Source organism: Rhinichthys klamathensis, unplaced genomic scaffold, assembly GCF_029890125.1.
Source record: "Rhinichthys klamathensis goyatoka isolate OS25496 unplaced genomic scaffold, OSU_Roscu_1.1 h1tg000037l_1, whole genome shotgun sequence".
Taxonomy (NCBI): domain Eukaryota; kingdom Metazoa; phylum Chordata; class Actinopteri; order Cypriniformes; family Leuciscidae; genus Rhinichthys; species Rhinichthys klamathensis.
In genome coordinates, this window is record NW_026606585.1 from 125,675 (window position 1) to 152,264 (window position 26,590).

Consider the following 26,590-nt stretch of genomic DNA (forward strand, 5'->3'; position numbering starts at 1 on the left):
ATTAGCTCAGTATAAGAGCTATAGAAGGCAGTCCAAAATCACCAAGATGGAAAAACAAACGTGTGTATGTGTATACATGATGTTGTTTCCTGCCTTTGGTGGTAGTAGAGATGTTGAGCGGTGAGGCAGTAAATCGTTTGATTGTTTGATTCACCAAGGGAATCCTGGAACATATTTGCTGCGGTGTACACACACGCGCGGACACACGCACACACACATACACACACTATGATATAAACCCATTCTCTGCGTTCACACTCCTGGCTTTGTTTGCATCCCCAGGCCGCTACATCTAAATTTCTTTGTTTATTTTACCTTATGCTCTGTTTAACTAGTTTTCCCCTGCTGACTGCTTCTGTTTACTTCATTTTTTGGTACACTTTCACAGCCGAAAAGCAAAAAGGGAATCATTTCAATGCTTGTTTATGTATTGTACCTGAGGAAGGAACCATTTAAAAATATTTTTGTATAAAATTTGGCTTAACTAAGTATGCTTATACATCAAATATGTCTTAGATTGAGATGGTGCCTTTGCACCATTATAGAAATCTGATTTATTTAGAATGTTTTCATGCATTTAAGCGTGTGTCTCAGTGTTTTTGTGTTACTTTGAAGCTGTGTTGAACACACCTTGCATGTTCTCCAAGGCCCCAACCGGCTTAACTCCCTTTCGCTGGAAACTCTTCTGCAGAAGTAATCATGTTTTTGTGCCAAAGGCTAAACGCCTGAGAAATGCGGGGGCTCTTGTGATCGGTGACTATCAATGGTTGCGAGAAGAGAGAGGCTGACGTGAGGCAGGAGAGGATGGTGGAGAATGGAAACAAGGAAACAGCGCTCTTTACATGTACATTTGGTTGGACAGAATTAGCAATAGCAGGCATGAACAATTCAGACTGTGGAGGGATGATGGGAACAGATAAAAAAAAGTGTGCTCTTTGAGCCTGGATCAATTGTGAAGTTGAGGGATTAAGGCTGATCAGCCTTCTAAATGTTATCTGGAGCTCAGGCACGGACTTGAACCCATCTTTAAGAGGGAATAATTCCTCTGTGTCTTTTCCAGTGCAGATGGAGCCAGAAGTCTTACCAAACTGTCATGGAGCCTTTGCTGAAACCAAGAACTGTTTGTACAGAATACTTGATTCATCCAACAGTATGTTTCTGGAGAACTGTCAGCTGTGCCCAAGGCCAATCCATCTTTTCCACTCCGTGTTGTGGTGTTCAGGGTTTCCATCTTACAGTTTGACTCCCTTCCTGTTTAGCAATTATAATTCATCCTATTAATAAAGCATCTTAATGAATTAAAATAGTTCCATGGGATTCCCTACAGGTTGTGTTCTCTACTGCATAAATCACTGTCATCTGTCTTGTCTATCTATCTGTCTGTGTCTTTTCCCCTTGCTGAAACTCTTGTCTCTTGACTTTTGTCGAATAAATGCAAATAGTCGTATTGCAAACATCTTTTTCTTAATTTGTTTTTTATTTTCTCTTGTTATCCATTACAAATATGTAAACTCAAAACAAGACTAATTTACATAGAGCATAATTTGCATAGGATATTAAAAATATTGAATTAAGTTTATTCTTTACTCCATTGACAAATTACATTGACAGTTTGCTTTAAGAAATAGACAACCATATAAAATATACTTATTAAGAAAATGATTTTGTCACATTATACTTTGTTTGATGAATTCTGGACTTTATATGTGACAGATTTTTGCAGCATAACTGTGCATCTTTGTTTTTGAATTCTGCTGACTCTAATTTCATTAAATGTGGTTACTGAAGTTAAATTTTGAAGCTTCCCCAAAAAAACCCTGAAGTTTTCTGTCTTTTTTTGGCTTTTATAAACTTTAACAGTTGTCTGTGCATTCAGTTTTGCTCTGTGCTCTGAGGATTTAAGAGCCTAACTGTCTGAAATTGAGAAATGTGCAGAAATGAAGACTGTAGCTGTCTCAGGGTCTCTCATAGTTGCCACCTGACATTGTTACAGGAAAAAAAATAGCTTTTACCTTCTTCGGTAGAATACAGAATCCTTAAAATACTGGGGTCTGGGTCTGACTACAGCCTTAAGTTAGTATGGAGAGAGTGTAGAAATCTCTCCCTGTGAGCAGACACTTCATAGAAAATCAATTTCCTAGGTTAGGACACCATTACCGCCAGGTCCAAAAAGGTTTTTTAAAACATAATGGCAGTGAATTCACTCAATAGGGAGGAAAAAGATGCTTAGGCTTGGCATAGTTTGTGGGGTTTTTTTCTATTGTGCAAAGTTCTTTTTATAGTGCTAAAAACACTGCCTTATATGCTTATAGTTTTGCTGCCATCTGCATTCATAGCTTCAATATGCAACTCGTGTACAATATCTTAATGCAACACGTGATGTCTTGGCCTAATTATAGATAGGAGTCCTTCCTAGAACACAACATAAACATCTGTTTCTCTTCTTCTTGGCTCTCTGCCCTTTTCTCTCTCTCTTTTTTTTGCTCCCTCCATCATTCTTCCAGTACTTAGTTTGTTACACTTCCTCTTTGTTTTCTAGGCAATGCAGACTGCATCTGATGTTTATCCCGTGGATCCACTGGACAGCATATGCCAGTGACATCATCATCTCCCACAATTCCCACAAGACTCTTCCTTCTATGTGAAATAAACTCTACAGCAAGGGAGATAGACCTTAAACAATTGGGATTTTTCCCATGTTCCTGACGTCATCTTTTGGAAATGAGACTGACGCTTCTGTCTTTTCTCTCTACATGGAGGAAAGTCTAACGAAAAGCCAAGAGAAGGATTCATTTTACTTACAAAGCTGCTCCTTCTAAACCCAAAGAAGAGCCTGATGGTATCATATGATCTGGACTGATTGTACTCAGTCGGAGTGCCTAGCGGCAGCACTTTTGCTCCAGATGAAACTGATGTTTTTCCTGCATAATTCTCAGTCTGTCTGGAGTCGTTAACACACTGTGTGTTGTAGCATGTGGCTTGGGCTCAACATCCACAGCATCTTAATTACACAACCGATTCGCTGCCATTTAAAGATCTGCTTTCCTCTTTTTTTGTCATCTTTACTTATGCTATTACCCAAAAGATGCCCAAGAGATCCTGCTGTCTCCCACACATGCACCTAGTAAGTTTTTGCATATAATGTCTGTAACCTTTCCAGTGCTTCTCTTTCACTCCAGCATTAAGGTCATATTTATTCACACATCCCGTCATAATGAAGCCTTTATTTAATGATGCTCAAGTCCAAATTACCCGGGTTCAGTGACTATCCAGGGCCATTGGTCCCCGCAGACGCAGTGACCTTTGGAGAGGGCCAGACTGCTGCTTTGTGGCCCAACACCTTCACACACACTTCTACCCTTGTGCCCCTGGCAGTATATAGTGAATGGTAAATGTCAGCGCTCTGGCCATTGAATTATACGGTTTATTTAAATAAGTGTAAGAGCAGATCAGATCGGCCCACAATCTCCACCGGCAGCTTGCCTCCATCAACACGTAAGCCTTCGGCAATCTGGGAATTTTCTACAAAACATGACTTTTATTTGACAGACAAAAGTTTTTAAATATTAATGCTTAAGCAGTTTATTTAAAAACATTTTTTCCCAATGAAAAAAATAAATAAAATAAAAGTGCTTACAAAATAAGGTATTCATTCTTTTAATTAATCTTTTTTTCTTAATGATATCCGGACAATTGTATCACCCTCACTTTATTTGACTCCAAAAATTTGACCCCACAAAATATCAAACTGGATTTTAATATAGAAATGAAAACATACTCATCATGGAAAAGATTTATTCATGTCATTGTATGCATAAAGTGCATTTTTGATGTATTTCAGAATAAATGAATAGATAAAAGGTGACAACAAATTATGCATGTCTTTCACCAATGAAATTGAACTCATTTGATTACATTGTCTTTTATCTTGCGCTTGCTCTGTTACTGTCTCTCTTTTCTTCTTCCTCACAGCGTCAGACATGAGGGTTGCACCGACACGTTTGGCAGGACTACAGAAAGGGATCCCGCTTGACGTTCCACGTGGATAAATTAGTTTTTCTTGTCGGAGTTACACATTCTTTCCATATCTTTTACAACTGCGCGGCTCGTGGAAGACAACGGGAAAGACTTAAAAGGGCCTGATGCACCTTTTAAGAGCAGCATCAAAAATGAATAAATCATCAAGATGGAGTGAGGGCTAGTTCTTCACAGACAGCGCTGAAGGAAACCCTCTTCCCCCCACCTGCCGGCTCCCGAGCGAGCGAGAGCTAGGACTGAGGTCTCTGGCAGACTGACAGTTGCAGCCTCTCCTGCTCTCTAGCCTTGCGTTTTGTTGATGCATTTGCCTTGATTTTCACGTTCCTCTGCCCTCCCCTCCGTGTCTGTGTCATGCTCTGTTGCCGGCGTGCCGTCCTGGAGCCATGCCCATCCCCGAGATGGCTTTGAGCACGGTGAAGTCTCTGTACTGGGAGGTGTTCCCCTCCATGGCCACGCAGCGGGTGTACTGCACGCCCGTGCTCTGGGCCGGGCGCCTCTATGTGCTGGGAGGCTGCAGCGAGAACGGCCTCCCTTTGGACTCCGCCGAGGTGCTGGATCTGGAGAGCCAGCGCTGGTGCGAGCTGCCCCCTCTCCCCACCGCTCGGGCCGGGGCATCCGCCGTGGCCGTCGGAGACCAGCTGATGGTCATGGGAGGCATGGATGCGCAGCAGAGCCCACTGGCCTCTGTGGAAGTATATCATCCTGATGAGGGCAAGTGGGAGAGGAAGACGGGACTGGGGCAGGCCTCCATGGGCATCACCACACTGGAGAAAGGTAAGAAGTGTTTGCTCCTCATTTTGACCAATTCCTTGAAAGGATTCCTCAATAAAGAACCGCATTGGATGCTGGTTTGTGAAGACTGCACTGGTTGACCCAGCTCATTAGATAAACTGTACTAGTCAACTTGCATCACCAGGCAAGTTTTTTCTTATTACAGTGCAAAAAAATGTTTTTCCAATTAAAATAAAGTCTAAAAAATCCTTAAAACTTGAAATAAAATTGTGTAAGATTTTAAGACTTATTTTCAGAGGTTGTGCCCTTAATTATGCTTATTTTCCTTACCCAGTTGTCTCTAATTAGTCATGTATGAACCTTACTAAAAATTGTTAGTTTATGCTAAATTTGACAATGGGGTAAGAAAAATAAGCATAATTACAGGCATATTCTCTGAAAACAAGTCATAATATTTTATGCCGTTTTACATCTATGGTCAATGACAATAAGCGTATCCAGGAGAAAAAAAAAGTATTTGTTTCCTAGAAAAGTTTCCACATACATTTTTCAAGAAAAAACATTTGTACAATTATCAGAATTTTTTAATTCATTAATATGATTATTACATTTTTGTATGCTTTCATACATCACACCATATGTCATTTTACAGTCTGGATTAAACTGCCTCATTCGTACATTGTTCTGTACATGTTTCTGTATGTTAGTTACGCCAAATGACTTTGATTTGACAGACAAACGTTTTTCAAATATTAATAAAACTGAAGCAGTTTTTAAAAATATATATTTATTTAATGAATAAAAAGACTGCTTACAAAGTACTTAAGGTTTTCTTTTCAAAGTTTATTTATATAGCACATTTCATACACAATGGTAATTCAAAGTGCTTTACATAGAAGAAATTAAAATAATCAAAACAAATAAGAATAATTAAAATAAAATAAAAAATAAAATAAAGTACAGTAAAAACAGTCTATATTCTACTAATCATAGAACATATTTATTCAATTTATTGTACTCATTTTAATGTATTTTAGAATTTTTTACAAAAATAGCAAGCAAATTGATCTTATTTTATGGATGTTTAGATTTAGAATTTTTTTTTTTTTGTATGGGAAAACGAGATAATAATATTTCTTACCCACATCATTGTCTCTTCACTACTAGTGTAACTGTTCTGCTGTTGTAGTTTCTCAGACTAAATTGTTATTGTTTGTTTCACAAACCTCAGTGAGCAGGAGTGCGTAGAAAGACATCAGACTGTAATTGGGGAAAACAAAGTTTGGTTCCTCCCTTCGTCTTTCTGCTGCTTCCCATCAGAGCACGATTATCTGTATAATCTCAAATGCAGTTATCTTTGGTACAATCACTGCAGTTGTAATAAATGTCTCATAACCGGCGCCTCTGGAGTGCTCCGGATATACCAGCTCCAATTGAAGGAATCAGTCATGCCATATTGTGACACAAAGACTTACACTGCAGAGAAAAGTCTTTCACACACATTCTCCCTCCTCTCCAGCTTATGTAGGTGTGTGTTCAGGTGACAGTTTATCCAGTTTGAGACCCCGAGGAAAAGTGTTTATTCACAGGGATTCGCTTGCTAAGACGTATTCCACCAGCTGAGCCGCGTTCAGGCCGGGACAGATCAGTTCAGTTCTGTCTGTGGGTCCATGTTAAAATGATCAGCAAAACCTATTTGGATTCATGTGCAGGAGAGAGATCTTATGTTAGGACATGTGGTTCTAACCAATACTTCTGTCAAGTCCACAGAATTAGAAATGATCTGTCTTCTCATTTACTTAGAGCAGCAGAGCGTTTGAAATTAGCTTGTGAGGTGTGGGCTAGATGTAAGCCATTAAAAAAATTATATTCAGACATATTAAATAGGCCATATCAAGAATATGTTAATTTTATTTTTTTTCTAGCTCTGTTTATAATGTTGGTCAAGGTTCCTTGCACCAAAAACTAGTGATTTACTTTCTTTTTAATGAGCATTTTCTATTCTCTTTTTGACACTTTTTTATTTCCACTGTCTGTTTTTCCCCCCACAATTAATTTATTATTAGGCATTATTATTATTAGGTATTATTAGGCATCACAATGTTGTTATTATTATTATTATTATTATTATTAATAATACAATTAATAATAATAATATTATTATTCATAATAATAATTAATAATAAATATGAATAATTATTCACCTTAAGATGAAAATGTACTCATCCTTCTGTTGTTCTAAACCTATATGACATTATTTTTTCCTCTGTGGAACACAAATAGTCTTCTGAAGTCATATGTTAACTTTTTATGAGGAACAGACCAAATTGCATTGATTTTTAAAAAATCTTTTCCAGTCAGTGAGTTGACAATTTAAGAACTAGGTAAGGCCAGATTTGTTAACAGATCATTGAAACGATCCAAGAATGAGTAAAAGTTCAGAAGAATTTTGTCCTCATTCACTTCCATTTTAAAAGGGGTGGCTACATTTTGTGTTCAGTAGAAGAAATTAAGTCATACGAGTTTGGAATGACATGACATTATTTACATAATAATTAAAGGACTTTTCTACTGTACTGTCAGACTTGTTACTGTACCTTTAAGAGGTAATGACCTCTGCTTTGACTGACTAACGTCTTTGCATGTAAAAGAGTAACACTGCTTAGACGAGGTAGGTTTGCTGTCATGTACAATTGATATGAATTTGTAGCCTCTTTTGTGTGTGAAAGAACATGAGCACACCAGGGAAAGAGCTGCAGGATTGTGTGTTTATCTATGTGCATTAGTGCGTTTATAATTATGCCTCTGTTGTTCAGTTTCCTTAAAGTTGTGTTCCCTTTCTAGGCACACAAATCATACAAGAATACAAATACCAGAATGATCCATGCCTTGCCTTGCCTTATTAAAACAAGTGCATGCTAATTGCCATATGCCACCACCATGTGGACTGATAATTAAACTTGAAAGATCTTATTATACAGCTTTCTGGAATACTTGTTTCTTATTGGTCAAATATTTTTATATAATGATGACGCCTAAACTCTGGATTGGATCTTTGTCAATGGCAACCAACCTCATACTCGTCTCTCCATTGTCTTTCTTCTCGGATAATATATATATATATATATATATATATATATATATATTTAGATAATTTAGGGACATTTGTTTATTTATTTACTTATTAGGCATTTAATAAATATTGTAATTTATTCACAATTTCAGTCGGTTATTGACGCGAAATAAATCTGAATAGGGTGATCAGGACCTCTACAAATTAAAGGGGTTTTGTATCATCCTGAAGAGGTTTATTTTGTTCTTTAGATGATCCTGACATAACTTTTCTCTCATTTTCAATTGACAATTTATCACGTCACCCTTTACTATCAGTGTATCATCGTAATTTGTTTATCCTCTCTTGTTGGAAAAAGCATTAAGGTCCTGAAACAGGCCTTTTGAAGCCATAATTCAGTTTTAGGCTTTGGTATCAAAGACCTCTGTTTTCACCTCTCTCTCTGTCAGCGGAGCTTGTTCTCTTTGATATCCTTCACGTCATCTTAGAAACAAATTGCTTTGAGGTTCCTATCTGTATTTGTATGGCTTTGAAATCCCATTTTCCTTTGCACCCCTTTGCCTTATTGGAAACATTCCGTATCCGAATATCAATCCGGGTCTGAGCCAAACCATCTTGATCTTGTAAATAACATATCCCATACTGGATTTGATCTCAATGTTTAGGAAGAAAATAAAAAAAGCTGATGCTGTTTGTGATAATGACAATAATAGAGAATTGAGCTGGAGAAGTGCAGCTGTGGCCAGTCAAAACCACAGAAGTCTTATCTCATATTTGTTCTGCTGTGCGGCTGTGCGCTGTTGTCTAGTGAGAAGTTTGAGTGTGTGCTGTGGTGTTGAGGACGTGTCAGAATCATGCTGACCTCTCACTAAGACAGCATAGAGCGGATGGCTATTTAGGCAGGCAAGGTCTTTTTGATTTCAGATTAGCACTCTGAAGACAATGTGACCGTCAGCTAGGGTTGCCAAGCCATACTATATAATACAGAATCATCCTGTGTTAACCCTAAGTGGGATGTATTTTGTCTCATGTTTTAGTGTTTTGCTCCTGAAATACTAGGAACAGTATTTCCTGTTGGCATGTGTCAGTGTTATAAATTTCAGAATAGGATGGAAAACAAATTGCAAACGATATATGTGAAAGTGAAACAGACAGGTTTTCTGCAAGTTGTGTATGAAAGCCGTAACACATGCAGTTATGCATAACATCACCATTACATTAAAAATAGAAATATTTTGAAATATTATTACAATTTAAAATGACTGGTTTTCTATTTGAATATATTTTAAAATGTAAGTTATTCCTGTGATGGCAAAGCTGTATTTTCAGCATCATTACTCCAGTTTTCAGTGTCACATGATCTTTCAGAAATCATTCTATGCTGATTTTCTGCTCAAGAAACATTTCTGATTATTATCAGTGTTGAAAATAGCTGTGGTGCTTAATATTTTTGGTGAGATTCTTTGAAGAATAGAAATAACATTTATTTGTGCAGTTCTTGTGCATTGGTGCACATTTTTGACTGGATTTGTTGCTGTATTAATAAAAAATTGTTGAATTCAATGTAGGGCTGGGTTTAATCACAAATATAATATATTGCTTAAAAATGATAATCATGATTTTTAATCTCAATTATTCTTATCTGAAATAAATAAATATATAAATGGTTGCCAGATTGAGAAGATTAAGTAAAACGCTGGACTGGAAATGTATCCTTTTAAGAGAAAAGAGGAAAAAAAAATTTTTTCCTGACATCTGCCAAACCCAAGGAGGAAGGATTAGAAGACTTGTTACCAATGCAAAATAACAGAAATGCCTAAATGAAAAAAAAAATGTCAGGACAAATAATCAGCAACGATTATTTTTAATTAACTGAGAAGCAGAAATCGTTATCGCAATTAAAATACAATTAATCGTGCAGCCCTAATACAAAGTGCTTAAGTTTTTTTTTTTGAATTTTTATTCATTTGAAAGTTTAGTTTTATGAATGTGGGGATACGGTAGTTGAGCCGAACTTTTCAGTTACTGGACAAATTACAGTCAAAGAAAGATTAACATAACTCATTTTTGACCAAATTTACAATTACTGCGAAGCAGAATTCTCTAGGCAAGGCAAGTTTATTTATATAACACATTTCATACACAATGGTAATTCAAAGTGCTTTACATAGAAGAAATGAAAATAATCAAAAGAAATAATAATAATTAAATCAGTTTAGAATAAAAAGTTAACTAAAATACAGTCGGACGAACAGTGGCACAGTGTTTTTTGAATGTGATTTGAATGTGACTACTGTAGGAGCACATCTGATCTCCTCTGGAAGCTGGTTGCAGCTGCGGCTGGCATAATAGCTAAAAGCAGACTCTCCGTGCTTGGAGTGAACCCTTGGTATTTCTAGCTGATGTGATCCTAATGATCTGAGTTATCTGTTAGGTTTATATCAGTGAGCATATCTGCAATATATTGAGGTCCTATGTCATTGGATGATTTATATAAAAGTAATAATACTTTAAAATCAATCCTAAATGTAACTGGGAGCCAGTGCAAAGACCTGAGGACTGGTGTGATGTGTTCATATTTTCTGGTCCTGCTCAGAATCCTGGCAGCAGCGTTCTGTATGAGCTGCAACTGTCTTATGGTCTTTTTAGGAAGGCCAGTGAGGAGTCCATTACAATAATCCACCCTGCTGGTGATGAAAGCATGCACAAGTTTCTCTAAGTCTTGAAACAAAGCATCTAATTCTTGCAATATTTTTCATATGATAATATGCTGATTTAGTAATTGCTTTGACATGACTACTGAAACTAAGGTCTGACTCCAGAGACACACCAAGATTCCTGACTTGATTTTTAGTTGTTAGACCCCTAGCGTCAAGGTATGCATTCACCTTGAGAACTTCATCTTTGTTTCCCAACACAATGACTTCAGTTTTGTCTTTGTTTAACTGAAGAAAGTTTTGGCACATCCAACCGTTTACTTCATCAATGCATTGGCACAGGGAGTCAATGGGGCTGTAATCGTTAGGTGATAGGGCTAAGTAGAGCTGTGTGTCGTCTGCGTAGCTGTGGTAAGAGATTTGGTTCTTTCTCATTATTTGGCTCATTGTGAGCATATACAGGTTGAACAGGAGTGGCGCAAGAATTGAGCCTTGAGGGACTCCGCAAGTCATGGATGTCCACTCAGACTTATGGTCTCCTATACTCACATAATAACCTATCCCTTCTAAGTATGACCTGATCCACTTTAGGACTATACCAGAAAGCCCCACCCAGTTTTCCAGCCTGTCAAGAAGTACGTCATGATCGACAGTGTCAAATGCAGCACTGAGGTCGAGCAGTACCAGCACTGATAATTTGCCTGTATCAGTATTTAAGCAAATATCGTTTATTATCTTTATGAGCGCTGTCTCTATGCTGTGATGCGATCGGAAACCAGATTGAAAATGGTCAAAGTATCCATTCGAGCTTAAGAATTTGTTCAGCTGATTGAAGACAACTTTTTTCAACGATCTTGCCTATGAAAGGAAGATTTGAGATCGGTCTATAGTTGCTTAATATGGTCTTATCCAGATTGCTCTTTTTCAGGAGGGGCTTGACAACTGCAGTTTTCAGGAAGTTTGGAAAACTCAGAGAGAAGTGAGGCATTTACCACTTCTAGGAGATCTGCTTCTAAACTGTTTAACACACTTTTGAAAAAAGATGTGTGAAGTGCGTCAAGGGCGCAGGTTGATGTTTTAAGGTGCTGTACGGTTTCTTCCAAAAATTTTGCCATCAATTTCTTCAAATCAGACATAGTAACTACTTTCTCAGGTTGTGGTCTGATCTGTCTGACCCCAGTGCAACTCAAGGATGTGCTGATCACATTTCTGATATTATTGATTTTCTCAGAGAAGAAAGAAGCAAACTCACTGCACTTGCTGTCTGAGAGCATTTCACTGGGAATCTGGCTTGGGGGGTTTGTCAGTCTCTCTACAGTAGCAAAAAGAGTGCTTGTGTTGTTTAAGTTGCTGTTTATAATATTCGAGAAGAAAGTCTGTCTAGCTTTGCCTAGTTCCATATTAAAAGCATGGATGCTGTCTTTCTAGCGTTATAATTTGCCTAAATTGATATGTGATTATTGGCCATAACTAGGGATGCACGATATATCGACCACATATCGATATCGGCCGATAAATGGTCTTTTTTGATGTTATCGTTATCGGTCCGAAAAGAAAATTGGGCCGATATATCAAAGCCGATAAATAATAGATTATTTACTTCAGTTGAGAGATGCGCGCGGTTCGCCATGATGGTTCTGAATGATTGGATTCACTTCGAAAAGGAAGATACAGTTCAGTGCAACATGTGCAGCACAAATCTGTCACATAGGCTTCATAAAATTATAATAAGAGCAGCCTGCAAAAGAATGTTGTGAATTGTTGTTCGCCAGTGTTTCAGCGCCACGAGCGCGTTGTGGCGGAAAGATCGCGTCTGTGGAGTTAAGCCTTCATGACAAGCACAGTCAAGTTCTCTCTAGCAGTCGCAGCATTCTGCGCCATTGTAAGTTGTAATATGTTTATTTTGTGTGTGTATATATATATATATATATATATATATATATATATATATATATATATATATATATATATTTCTGATTAATCTAATATAGGATGCGTTTGGTTGAGTTAATGAACGATGCATAGCGCTTCATTGTAGGCCTACCGGTGATCATCTTTATCTTTAGCGTGCGCAGCTCAAACAGCAATGCACATTTATAACTACATTATAGGACTGTCATATACATGCCATTATAACGAGAACACTATTGTAATAAAACGTTGTGAATTCTCTGGGTTTAGTTGCCGTTTCAGCGCGTTGTTGTGGGAATAGCGCGTCCAGAACAGGGATTACAGAGGGGGTACCAGGATGTCATGTTTGGGGGGGCATTTGGCTTGTTTGGGGGGGCAACATAAACAATTGAAAAAATCGGCGCAAAATTAAGCTATACTACACACAATCTGTTTTAGTGCAGATCTTTTTCTAAGCCAGGAACCCAGAGATAGGCACAGGGCCCCTATTAGACTATAGGGCTATCACATAAAAGTTAATCAAACCAGGTCAACATTAATAATATGATGATGATATTATTATTATTGACAGATTCATATATATCAGATCACGGTGATTGCCTGTGTTTGCTTGTGAGAAGACGTGCTACACGAGTAGGCTACCGAGGCGAGAAGGATGAGAGTTTTTTAAATGAATCTGAAGTCACGTTTGTAGACAAGAGGTAAATTAATTTGTTTCTTCTTCTAAACTGTCCCAGACGTAGGTGCTACTTTTAGGGCTTAAATGTTTCGTGAAGTACTCTTAGTAAAACAGATTAGGAGTCTAAAGTTATGAGTCACACGCCCATTATTTTTAGGAGTTTCGCCAGTTTGGAGCTACTTGTAGCCTCTTATAAGATTCTTTGTGAATGCGGCCCCAGGTAAACAATTTTGATATGCTCATTTGAACAGTATGAGAACAGTATTTGAATGTTATTCTCTGGTGGCTTTGGATAAAAGTGTCTGCTAAATGAATAAATGTAAAAATGTAGGCCTAAATAAAAGGAAACATATTAGGCTACATGCAGGGGGTCAGGAGACCTAGAGAGTTGAAATAAAAGCTATTTTTTGTGAAACTATAAGAATTGAAATTATGATATGATTAGCAGAGGCAACATAACTTTTTTTTGTAATATGCAGTGCCGGAGGCATGTTTCTGAAAACCACTGTTTTTTATCAGCGCTTTTTTTCCAATTGGTGTAGCCTACTTTTGTGAATGCGTCATCTCTTTCTGAATTGGAGACACTAAATTTACGGCAGGGAAAGCAAAAGCTGGCATCACGTAAGAGAGAATATTCGAGCCATGGTCGAGACTGATACCAGCCCGCATTGAAACACCTGAGAGCCTGTCCAAATGGGCGCTTAGGATAGCTACTTAGCTTGGGCTGGGATGGGCTATACAAATCTAAGTCAGGGGGAACAGACACGCTAGAGCTGGAGGAGGATTGTCTGTTTTGGGGAGGGCAGAATGTTGCTGGCTCCGACACAGATGCAGAGCTGGAGGATGGTGCATGTGGATTTTGTGGAGGACATGCGTTTGGAGGATTTACCGTTGTGGATGCAACAAGGCTCTGCTCGGTGTCGGAAGCAGAGGTACTGGGCTTGTCAGAGGCAGCATGTTCACTGTTGCTAGCAGGTGAGCTGAGCTCAACAGAGACAGCTTGTATGGAGGGCGAAGGACAAGGTGCCTGTTTTTTAATGAGCCACTTATGCATTTTTTATGTTTAATAAAAACTGGTCTAATTATTAAATCCAAAAGTCAGTGCCAACTTCAGTGACTAGAGACTAGCAACTTAAGTGAGTGACTAGCAGCTAGCTAGGCAGCCTGAGCTACCCAACAATGACTGCTAAAATGACAAAAAAAAGTGCACACAAAACTTAACTGTTCAACCACAAGAATTTCAGGAAAAGCTTATAAGTACACACTAGCATTAAATGAGAAAAGAACAAAGTTGTGATCAGTGAGACTTTTAACACGAGCTGCCAACAGATTCAAAATCTATATCGTCTGTGTGCAGAGTGACTGTGACTGCTGCGCTCTCTGGTTGTTAAAGTGATCCGGCAGCAGACTGACACACCCCCAATAACGGCCAATAGAAAAGCAATAGGTAAAAAAAAAAATTAATGAACGTTAGGAGGACTGTTCGTTTTTTATTTAAGGGGCTACTGGAGGAGTTTTGAGATCTATAGTCAAAATAGACTTAGATAAATGTATTTAATTGCATACTTATATTTTTCACAGTCATCTTTTTACTTTAAGACCGGGGTAAAGCAAGGAAGACTACAATTTACCCCAACAAGGCGACATAATGAACGATACTAGTCTCATTCGTGGAGGTGGAAAAACAAGTTCTTTGTGAAATGCAGGATTTATTGTATTAAAATTTAAATGCAAAAGAAAAGGTATGGGTCTGCTGCTTTTGTCAATTTTAAGTTTTAATTTAAAATGTTTGCGAATCAGATTTTAATATAATTACATGGTTAAATATTTTACCACTTGCTTGAGCAACTAAATATATTCTATATATAGCATACGCACTGCACACGGCTTTCTCTCATTCATCATTTGGCCATTTCAGTAGATTTACTCACTAATATTGTTGTGGAAACACATTAAGCGCATGGAAACTAAAATATGGTATAGTATAATATGATAGTATCGTGCTACAGCGCACATTCTATCAGCTGCAGTCCCAATACTCGACGTACATTCACATCACATGTTAATGCAGCGGTAGAGTTAAACTCACAGGACACTGCACTTATTCGCAATCACAAAAGTTCATTATTTGCTCGTGCTTTAAAGCTTTGACAGGTAAACATTTCATTGGCGTTCTGTTCTCACATTATTATGCACTTTTTCTGAGTGCGTATACGTCCGAAGCACGCGCACACTGTCAAACAGCGCCAAACTGGATTTTTGTTGGGTCAGACCCTTCCGCTAGCCAGGGGCGTTGCTAGGGTCTTGATACATTGGGGGCTTAGCCCAGACCCCACCACCCACCCACCCCCGCTTTTGGTAAGTACTACTTCTACTCAGAGGCACATAATAATAAGCAATAATAATATAAATGGGGGGTCTGGGGGACCTCCCCCAGGAAACATTGGGCATTAAACACTTAATTTCCTGCATTCAGGTGCATTTTTTGTAGCTAATTTAATTGATAGGTAAAAAGATAGAATGCTTTATTTGTAGAACTGCAACAGCTATTCACAGAAACACAAATAAATAATACATGAATATTAAATATATAAAAAAAATGAATATAAAACTATATATATATATATATATAGGCTATTCTGTGTAGATATTTATCTATATCTATTTAACTATCTATACACACACACACACACATAAATCACTCCAACAGTGTGCTTGTATAAGTCTGGAAAAGGAACTATAGCAGGCATGAAAAGGGGTCAGGGGTGAAAAAGTTGAGAAGGATATTACCCCTCTAGGGTGGTCCGGGGGCATGCTCCCCCGTAAGAAATTTTTTAATATTCCATATTTTAAAGCATCAATCTGATGCATTTTGAGATGCATTTTTTGCCAACCTGGAGAGCTGGAGAAACTTAACTTCAGCCATGAGTCAAAAATATTATGGCCTCCGTAGCGTTAGCTAATAATTTTCCACCGTCCGGAGCTTTAGCTAGCCTAGCTGGCTAACGTTGCGTTCTCTCCTGCTGTGTTCAACGACTCAATTCATGCAAGCTAAGCCTATGTCAACAGAGCTCCTGGGTAACTTAGATATAGCCTACCAGAAAATATTAGGGATGTCCCGATATCATTTTTTCTGAACCGATCCAATCCGATACCAAAAAATCGGAGTATCAACCGATACCGGTCCAATACCAGCGCAGTTTTTTTTAAATCAAGTAGAATTTCTATAACTCTGTGTGTTGAACTGATAATCACTCTTTTGTGTGTTAAACACAATCTACTTAATACAGACAACTTCATTATAAATAAAAACAACAAATCAAAAAAAAATATGATCATAACCTATGACAAAAATTATATTATAAACTAAATTGTACTGAGTTATCCACTAATCTAGTCTAGAAAAACAATAATTGTACTGAACATTTAGTGAAAAAAACATTATTTAGTGGGGAACAAAGAGACAATAAGTGTAGCACTAAATCAGGTAAAACGTTACACATTGCTCTTTGTATTGTTGTAAAATACATTTATGAAAAACAAGATAAAAATCAGAAAGATCAATTATTATAGGCTATATATATATAGTCTACTATAAAATTAAGACATTTTTAAATGTATAGCACAGCTGTTTAATGAGGCAGCAACATATGATAGATAGGACAAAACAGAACAAAAAAAAGCTATTAATAATCTTTCATTGCGCAAAAGTATTATGATATAATTATGAAAGACTCATGTGCGGCACACAGCGCTTATGCGCATCTCGAGCGCAGAATGATGCGCTTGAAGCAACACAGAGTCACAGCGCGCAGAAAAGTTCAAAGCACAAAGGAAAGGCATATCGATGCATAGTGTATTATACAGTAACAGTATCTATCTATGCAATAGTTTATTGAGCCTTTTCTTTTAACAGTTTTAAATTTCAGTTAATGTGCGCGTGAAGAACAATTATAGTGCTCTCCAGTGTGATCACGGTAGAAACGAATATTAAGCAATACAGTCCAGCAAGATATAGTCATTTTATGCGAAACCATATAGCTTTATCTACCGTCCGATAAAGTATAATAATAGTAACATTCAATCATCTTGGAGAGAGTTTCATCGTTGACTGTCGTAACCAAACGCAACGCGCTGTTTGATGCTGAATGGAGAATGACTGACAGCCGCAGCGGAGGGAAACGTTTACGTGATCTTGAATTTAACGACTTAAATTTGTATTTCTATCTCACATTATACTATAGTTTTCATATAGTATATAGTATACCTTCCCCCTCTAATGTCCATAATAGCTACCACCACCAGAAGCCACAAACATGGCTCTTTCAGGCTCTCTCTCTCCTCTGGTGCGCACTCTAAATGCAAGCGTGCTGTAACTATAACCATAGTAACTTTGATCTGCTTGAACACATTTTAATCGTCTTTAATACATGATTCCGAAGGATAGATTAAAAGACCCGGTCATTTTTTTTAATATAAATACAAAATTATTAAAAAATAATAATAATTATCAATAAATTAATTTTTTTGAGATCCGGGGCTAAAAAAAAAACATCCGGGGCTGAAGCCCCGAATGCCCATGTCTAACGACGCGCCTGCCGCTAGCGATGGGAAAATATGCACAAAACAATCCACTTTTATCTTAATTTATCATCAGATGGACAGATAATTTCTCAGGGGAGGCAGGGCTTATCCTAGGGGAGGCACTGCCTCCCCCAGCCTCCCCCTAGACACGCCCCTGGATTAGCCTACACATTATGATCCTGCACAAGTTCGATTGTGCATTCACGTCATTTTGTGCAGATAAATCGTAATATAGAGTTGATGTAATATAAATATCTGATTAACCTTACCTCACATATGATGCGTTTCGTTTAAACAACCTGCTAGAAAAGTTCTTCAATTTCCCGGTGCTCGTTCTCTTCAGCTTCAGCGCGCGCAGATTATTAAACAACAATGCAAAACATTAAAAGCTATGATTGGGACTGTCATATAATTATAATTGTATCCACTATTGTAATAAATTTGTAAATTCAGCAACCGTTGAGTTGATTAACCTTCTAGCAAAGCGATTCAGTTTCGTTCTCTTCAGCTTCAGCGCGCGCGCTCACACAGCAATGTCATTTGAAACAGTAACTAAGCTATTAAAGATGTTTACTATCACTGTAATATTAAAAATATTTTTTTTTTTCAAAAACATTGCGTTATAATTAATAACTAACATTATTTTCTTCTCGTATTATTTTCATCAACGATATGGTTTGATTAAAATATTTTTTTCTTATTGTCCGTGCGGAGGCGATTCCATTTTATTGATCCATGGCACATGCATTTTGTTTCTTTATATGCAGCCCAATGTTATCCAATGACTTGTTTGCATTATTTAGGTATTTTATTTTTTGTTAGGCAATAGATTTTTTGATAACACTACAATAAGGTCTCATTTGTTAATGCATTAACTGACAGAGAGGCAATAGCTTTTGTTATTGTTATAATAAAATATGTGTTCATGTTAGTTCACAATGCATTGACTAATGTTAACAGATACAACTTTATTAAAAAAATGTCTTATAAGTTCATGCTAACTAATGGCTGCTAACAAAATTAAACCTTATTATAAAGTGTTACCATTTTTTAATAAAGGAAGTTGCAGTGTAAAATTAATTTGAAAAGTTAAGGAATCTTACACTGCTTCAGACTAGGCTATACTGTATTGTATATGTTTGATTTATGTTAAAAGTGTTTGAGACAAGGCTTTTAATGGTGAGCCTTTTGTTTATGTATACAGGCTATCAAAGTATATCAAAATTTTAATTGAGATTTATCGGCCAATATATCGGTTATCGGCTTTCAAATGTAAAGAATTATCGGTATCGGCCAAAATGTTCATATCGGTGCATCCTTAGCCATAACTTTACTTCTACTTAATCTGTGTCAGCATGAATTTTACTATTGCATTCATTTAAAACAGTAATACCAGCAGATAAGTATTTATAGTTTCTGGTCTATCCTCCAAAATTACATTTTTTAAATGTTACAACAGATGCAATAAACTCATGTCAGTTAGGCAAAATCTAAGTGTTTGGGTCTCAAAGCATTTTAGGATTATTTCAGTCAAACGGTGACAGATTTTTTTGTACTTGCATACACTGTCACTCTGCAGCATTTTTTTTATAGTGTTGTCAGTTGTACCTGCAACTTTACATGCATCTCAAAAAGCATATGTGGCATATATTTAAAGGTCTTCTTCCTAAGTTGTCTTAAAAATAAACTGTCCATTATTTTCTTCTGCTTAAGTTTGCAACCCTCCAAACAGCACACCTATGGGCCACTGGACTCTCTCTTTCTTTGACTACTGCTTATCTGTATCTCCCACTCTACCATCCCTCTCACTTCCCTGCCATCATTTGATCAAGAGAGCATTCTTGTTGCTAGGCAACAGGTGTGTAAATCTGTGTGTGAGTGTGTTTGCATTTGTGTGTGTGTGTTTGACCCAGAGTCATTTTTAGAACGGAACAGACTGAGTTGCAATGCCAATCCATGATTCACTCGCTGCTGTGCTATACTCTCCTTTTTCCCCTCTTCACAAGAGAGGCAAAAAGAAGTGCTTATTGCCCTTCTGCCCCCTTAATACCCACAATGCCCTTTGTGTTCATCAGATACATCATAGTGAGAAAATCTCCCAATTCACTTGCTCTGATAGTCCATCTGTTTGACCCAAACAGCCCCCCCACCCCCCGTTCTCTACCAGACACATTGGAGCGACTGTATGTGCATCTCTGTAGTTTTTACACTCACTTTCTTTTCAAATAAGCACTTAAGTTTAAGGAGAGTTTGTCCATCCGTTACAGAAGCATCTTAAAAGAAGATTTTGGGTTGTACAGTATCCCCTGGAGATGATCTTAAAGTATGTCTCTGCTGTAATCCTGGTGGAACCATTTGGTCCACTTTTCCTAGAAGTAGGTGATTCAGGCTAAGTGAGCTTTTCCTTTGTGAATTATGCAGAAACGCAGTGAAAGTTCTGCTTCTTTAAACGCTAGCTGTACTGTACATGTAAAAATCGAGGTCAGCTCTAACAATGTTCCTCATTATTGAGCACAAAAACTTTATGATGAAATCTTGTTTTGCCATAAGATTGTGTTAATGCTAAACAAAGGCATGTGGACAAGAAAATGCTGGATATTTGCTTAAAGTGTTCTGGAAACTGTAGCTTGAAACTACAAGCTATTTATGGTTTTAAACAAATTAAACTACAAATGAATTATGAATAAAAAATTATAATTATGTCTGTTAATTAAAGCAATGCTGAGCTGTTTGCATTTGTACTATGTTTTGAGTGTATACTTAAATGAGCATTTGCATTTTTAATGACATTCGAGACTCTTCCATATTGATTGACATATATAATTAGTTAATTATACGGTAGTCTGGTTAAAACACTAGAAAATGGATGGATGACTGGATGTTCTTTCTCTGGATCTGATGTTTCTGTTTGTTTAGATGCAACAGTTGATGTGTCTGTGAAAAAAAAAAAGCTTTTTAGTTTTGTATCACTGTTCTGTTTTCCCCCCCCCTGTTTTTCATAAACAAGCGGCAGTGTTTTTGTTCCAATTTACAGAGCAGTAATGTGGTTTTTGAATGATATTACGTGAAGGCAAGATGTGCAGTTCATCTGATTTGGCCTTGTTAGCGCATGTCTTAATGCAACCCATGTTGCGTGTAGGTGTGCAAGCTGCTGATTGAATGTTACTAGGCTAGCATGTGTTTGTCATTTGGTTTTCACCACAGCCGTGAAGATGATGTCGTGTTTGTGTGTGCATGTGTTTGTGTGATCTCATTATATAAATTTGTCTGGGGAGTGAGCTGAGATGCAGATCACTATGGTAACACATCCATCTTTGCCTTACGTAGAGGGGACGAGACAGCTGTGCAAACAAACACATTTTAAACTCAAATTCTCGAAAAATGAAAGTTTAACTTACTAATACTTTCATTATTATATGTGGTAACTTGCGTTGCGACACAGATGGTGCTCAAAGAATACAATGTTGCTATTGCACGCACACCGATATCCTGACAGCAAGCCTTCATTACGTGCACACATACATGCAATCTGAAATAAAAGATGCTGAAACCATTAGTCCCTTCCTCTCTGCTATTGTGCAAAGGCTGTTTGATGTTGCTTTGCGACCTCTGTGCGCGGCACACGTTTGATCGCTGTGTGGTGCGCGGGACACTTTCTTCTGAGGAAGCATGAGAAATGGGGAAGAATACATACAACTACTAATTTCCATCGTCTCTGTCGCATCTCTCTTTCTTTCTGACACCTGTGTTGAGGTGCTTATTTGATGCTCATCTAATTGAGCTGATCTAAATACATCCTCAATCCATGTAGAGCTCATTAGTCTTCTGAAACCAGTCAACCTGTGTGTGTGTGTGTGTGTGTGTGTGTGTGTGTACTGTGTATGATTCTGTCGATTCTCTCCTTTGTTTCATTCACAGATCTTTTTTGAAGTCATATTGCCCTCAATACCAAAAATGTTATTTTAAATATATATTAAATATTTTAAATATATCTTTCTGTATTCACACAATCATACTAATCTCAAACTGTATTCCCATTCTGTATTTAGTTGTTGCATTGAAATTATTTTACATCAAGTGTGGCCACTCAACAAATAACTAAAACTGTACCAAAGAAGTACACAACATTGTTTGTTTGTTTGAATCTATATAGTGTCATATAAACCATCTAAAGGAATGCATTTTATAAATGTATTTAGAAAGTTATATAAATATATATATACACTACCGTTCAAAAGTTTGGGGTCAGTGCGAATTTTATTTTTATTTTTTGGAGGAAAGAAATCAATACTTTTATTTATCAAGGAATAATTAATTTGATTGAAAGTGACGACCCCAAACTTTTGAACGGTAGTGTGTATATATATATATGAAGAATTCAGATGCAAAAGCCTCTAAGTGCCATCTGAAATGTTCTTCTAGAGTGATCATTTTTATCAAGCTTGTATGTTTATGTTCAGTTATTTCACTTTAATGGCAATGAAAATTACCTATTGATTGTCATTAAAGTGAAATTACTGAACCTGAATATACGAGCTTGATAAAAATGCTAATTTTAGAAGGAAATTTCAGATGGCACTTAGAGGCTTTTGCATCTGAACTCTTCATATATATATATACACACACAGTGTATTATACACACACAGTACGGTAAGTTTGAAAAGCCTGCATGTCATCTCATCAAGCCTGCATGTGTTTGATAAAAAAATAAAACAGGAATATTGTGAAATAGTATTACAATTTAAAATAATGGATATTGTTACAAAATATTTCTATTTTAAATAAATGCTGTTCTTTTTAACTTTTTATTTCTCAAAGAATCCTGAAAAAAAGTATTACATGTTATAAAAAATATCAAGCAGCACTTGTTACATGTGTGTCCTGAGTTTCCCCCCGTTCATTGTGTATTTAGTTTAGTCCTGTGTTCCAGTTTTCCCGCTCCTCGTTTCTGTTCAGTTCCTTCACCTGTGTCTAGTTAATTTGCCCCAGCTGTGCCTTGTTCCCCAATCTGTTCGTTGTGTATGTAAACCCAGTGTTCTCCCTCACTCCTGGTCGGTTATTGTCTGTTACCAGTGTGTATACTTTGCCCTTCTGCCTGCCAGTATCTGTTTGTTGTTTTGATTTATTAGTAAAAGTGTCTGTCTTTGGAAATCCTGTTCTCCTCGTCTTCCTCTGCCTACACCAACCGTAACAGAATAACCGACCAAAAAGTAAAGAAAAAAGGGAAGATGGAGAGCTGGAAGCAGGCCTTTGTGGGAACCCGCCAAGCTGTGTTCCGTGGGACCCGTGGAGGCCGCAGTGGAGGCGGTGGTCGAGAGGAGTCCCGACACAACTCTCCACTCTGGCCTCTCTTCGATCCTGGGTTGGTGGTGTCCAGTTCAGCCAAGCCTTCGCCGCTGGTTCCATCCAGCACCAGGCCCTCTACACCGCTGGTTCCGTCCAGCACCAAGCCCTCTTCACCGCTGGTTCCGTCCAGCACCAAGCCCTCTTCACCGCTGGTTCCGTCCAGCACCAGGCCCTCTTCACCGCTGGTTCCGTCCAGCACCAAGCCCTCTTCGCCGCTGGTTCCGTCCAGCACCAAGCCCTCTTCGCCGCTGGTTCCATCCAGCACCAGGCCCTCTTCACCGCTGGTTCCGTCCAGCACCAAGCCCTCTTCGCCGCTGGTTCCATCCAGCACCAGGCCCTCTTCACCGCTGGTTCTGTCCAGCACCAAGCCCTCTTCACCGCTGGTTCTGTCCAGCACCAAGCCCTCTTCGCTGCTGGTTCCGTCCAGCACCAAGCCCTCTTCGCCGCTGGTTCCGTCCAGCACCAAGCCCTCTTCGCCGCTGGTTCCATCCAGCACCAGGCCCTCTTCACCGCTGGTTCTGTCCAGCACCAAGCCCTCTTCACCGCTGGTTCTGTCCAGCACCAAGCCCTCTTCGCTGCTGGTTCCGTCCAGCACCAAGCCCTATTCGCCGCTGGTTCCGTCCAGCCCAGCCAAGCCTGCACCGCTGGTTCTGTCCAGCCAATCCGAGCCAGAGCCCGCTGATCCTGCGCCGGAGCCCATTCATGCTGCACTTGAGTCTGCTCTGGAAGACACAGCGCTCATTGTGGTGTCCGTGGCTGTTTTGTGTGTGTGGGCAGCACACACATCAACTACAGCCCATGAACCCAGCCTAGAGCTTCCCCGCACGCCTGCCGAGCCAGAGCTTCCCCGCACGCCTGCCGAGCCAGAGCTTCCCCGCACGCCTGCCGAGCCAGAGCTTCCCCGCACGCCTGCCGAGCCAGAGCTTCCCCGCACGCCTGCCGAGCCAGAGCTTCCCCGCACGCCTGCCGAGCCAGAGCTTCCCCGCACGCCTGCCGAGCCAGAGCTTCCCCGCACGCCTGCCGAGCCAGAGCTTCCCCGCACGCCTGCCGAGCCAGAGCTTCCCCGCACGCCTGCCGAGCCAGAGCTTCCCCGCACGCCTGCCGAGCCAGAGCTTCCCCGCACGCCTGCCGAGCCAGAGCTTCCCCGCACGCCTGCCGAGCCAGAGCTTCCCCGCACGCCTGCCGAGCCAGAGCTTCCCCGCACGCCTGCCGAGCCAGAGCTTCCCCGCACGCCTGCCGAGCCAGAGCTTCCCCGCACGCCTGCCGAGCCAGAGCTTCCCCGCACGCCTGCCGAGCCAGAGATTCCCCGCACGCCTGCCGAGCCAGAGCTTCCCCGCACGCCTGCCGAGCCAGAGCTTCCCCGCACGCCTGCCGAGCCAGAGCTTCCCCGCACGCCTGCCGAGCCAGAGCTTCCCCGCACGCCTGCCGAGCCAGAGCTTCCCTGCACGTCTGCCCACCCAGAGACTGTCCCAGAGCCTGTGATTCCCCCCAAGAAAGTTTTGGGGGGGGGGATATAGGCCACCTGAAGTGGCCTCTCCACCCTGGCCACCTGAAGTGGCCTCTCCACCCTGGCCCCCTGACCAGCTTGCTCCGCCCTGGCCACCGGAAGAGGCGTCTCCACCCTGGCCACCTGAAGGGGCGTCTCCGCCATGGCCCCCTGACCAGCTTGCTCCGCCAGGACCGCCCGAGGGGTGGTCTCCTACTCCGCCATGGCCCCCTGACCAGCCTGCTCCGCCCTGGAGGCTTCCTGCTCAGGGTAGGCCACGCCCTCGTCAGCCTCCAGGGCGCCCGCCCCCCCACCCCTATTGAAGTTATACGGCGCGAGGACGCGCCTTTTTGGAGGGGGCGTTATGTTACATGTGTGTCCTGAGTTTCCCCCCGTTCATTGTGTATTTAGTTTAGTCCTGTGTTCCAGTTTTCCCGCTCCTCGTTTCTGTTCAGTTCCTTCACCTGTGTCTAGTTAATTTGCCCCAGCTGTGCCTTGTTCCCCAATCTGTTCGTTGTGTATGTAAACCCAGTGTTCTCCCTCACTCCTGGTCGGTTATTGTCTATGTTACCAGTGTGTATACTTTGCCCTTCTGCCTGCCAGTATCTGTTTGTTGTTTTGATTTATTAGTAAAAGTGTCTGTCTTTGGAAATCCTGTTCTCCTCGTCTTCCTCTGCCTACACCAACCGTAACAGCACTTAATATTTAATATATATATACACATCTTGTTTACTTTGGTACATTTGTATTATTTAGCTAGTTATGGTCATTTAAAATAATATTCAATTTAAACAAGCTTTTTTAACTTTTTTTTTACTTTCTAGGTGTCTCTTAAATTTAGATGATTTCATGCTCTTGGTAGCTAATAATTCACAACATCAGAGACAATTTATGTATTTAATATATTCTTTTTTTAACCTTGCATATTTTTACGTGGATTTTGTGGTGGAGGACTTTTTGCAACCTGTCCGTGTTGACAGTCATATTTTGTCTAGTTTCTTCCAAATGACGGATGAATTTGGGCCAAAATACAGTAGATTTTGATTGGATGATTTCCCCCCTTTGTCTGCTGTAATGTCACAGGATAATCACTAGTGAAAGGTTTGACACTGACCATGTTTTTGTGGTGCCATCAACCTATCAATGTTGTTAGCGTGTTACTTTTATGACATTTACGGCTCAGCTGATTGGCTATGAACAGCTGCCATTGAGATAAATGGGAATACTTTTGGATTGCTTCCTCAAGACATTATAAACATCCTTCATCACTCAAACAGAAAGCAATTTTCTTTAAGCACAGTGACAGTGTTGACTCTCCAAAAAATCAACCTGCAAATGACTTAATAGTAGTTGTCTCTAAAAAATAAATTGGGATAGGAATATTTTAACAACCAATATTTTATGGCCATTAAGCCATAATCTTAATAACAACCTGAATTGCAGTTTGTAACCCATTTTACTTTTGTAATTGTATGCATTATACGATGAATGAGGGAAAAATAGGGCATGATTGGATTTTATCCATCAGGAATGTCCTAGATCATGAATAACTGTTACTACAGAATGCAGAATGGATCCCGGCCGAATGCTAAAATAGTATGCACTTTCACACATTCAGTCTTTACTGGTAAATTACAGTTAAGAGATCAGGTGTGAACAGGACCTTTGCAAAAATTCCACTAAATCAGTTCTGGCAATTCCCCAGTATGAGAAGTTGTAACATTACCAGTATGATGCTATGTGGGAACTTTGAACAAGATTACCGGTATATGAGCACATATGAGAATGCAAAGCTCTGTCGGAGCGGTTTACGGTAAGCTCCTCTACTTTTAATTGTGTTTCTGTAAACACCCTAGGCTGAAGTCTGACAGTTGCAGCGCATCTCGTGCTCGAGACCCTGCTTTCTTTTCCATTCATCAATTCATCAACGCTGCGCCTCTGCAAATTTTGTGGAAATTCCATTTTCAGCAAAAGTAACTTTTTGAGCCATGTGGCTCTTCATTATCTGCAGTTATTGTGTACTATATTAAGTGCAATAATAATATAGTAACTATTATGCGTCTTCTGCTTATACGAGTGAAACC

The 26,590-nt window shown here is 39.4% G+C and overlaps 1 protein-coding gene across 2 annotated transcripts in view; it reads left to right on the top strand.

Annotated features, from left to right (window-relative positions):
- LOC130081683 (kelch domain-containing protein 8B-like) overlaps positions 1–26,590 on the top strand; it is a 159,685-nt gene that overhangs the window by 20,285 nt on the left and 112,810 nt on the right. The window contains exons 1-2 of one of the 2 annotated variants that reach the window (XM_056246394.1): positions 2,759–3,124; positions 3,973–4,812. In XM_056246394.1, the coding sequence (XP_056102369.1) occupies positions 4,422–4,812 (391 nt within the window). In that variant the 5' untranslated portion in view covers positions 2,759–3,124; positions 3,973–4,421. Of the gene's footprint in view, positions 1–2,758; positions 3,125–3,972; positions 4,813–26,590 lie in introns of those variants that run through there. The other variant, XM_056246395.1, reaches the window with a different exon arrangement.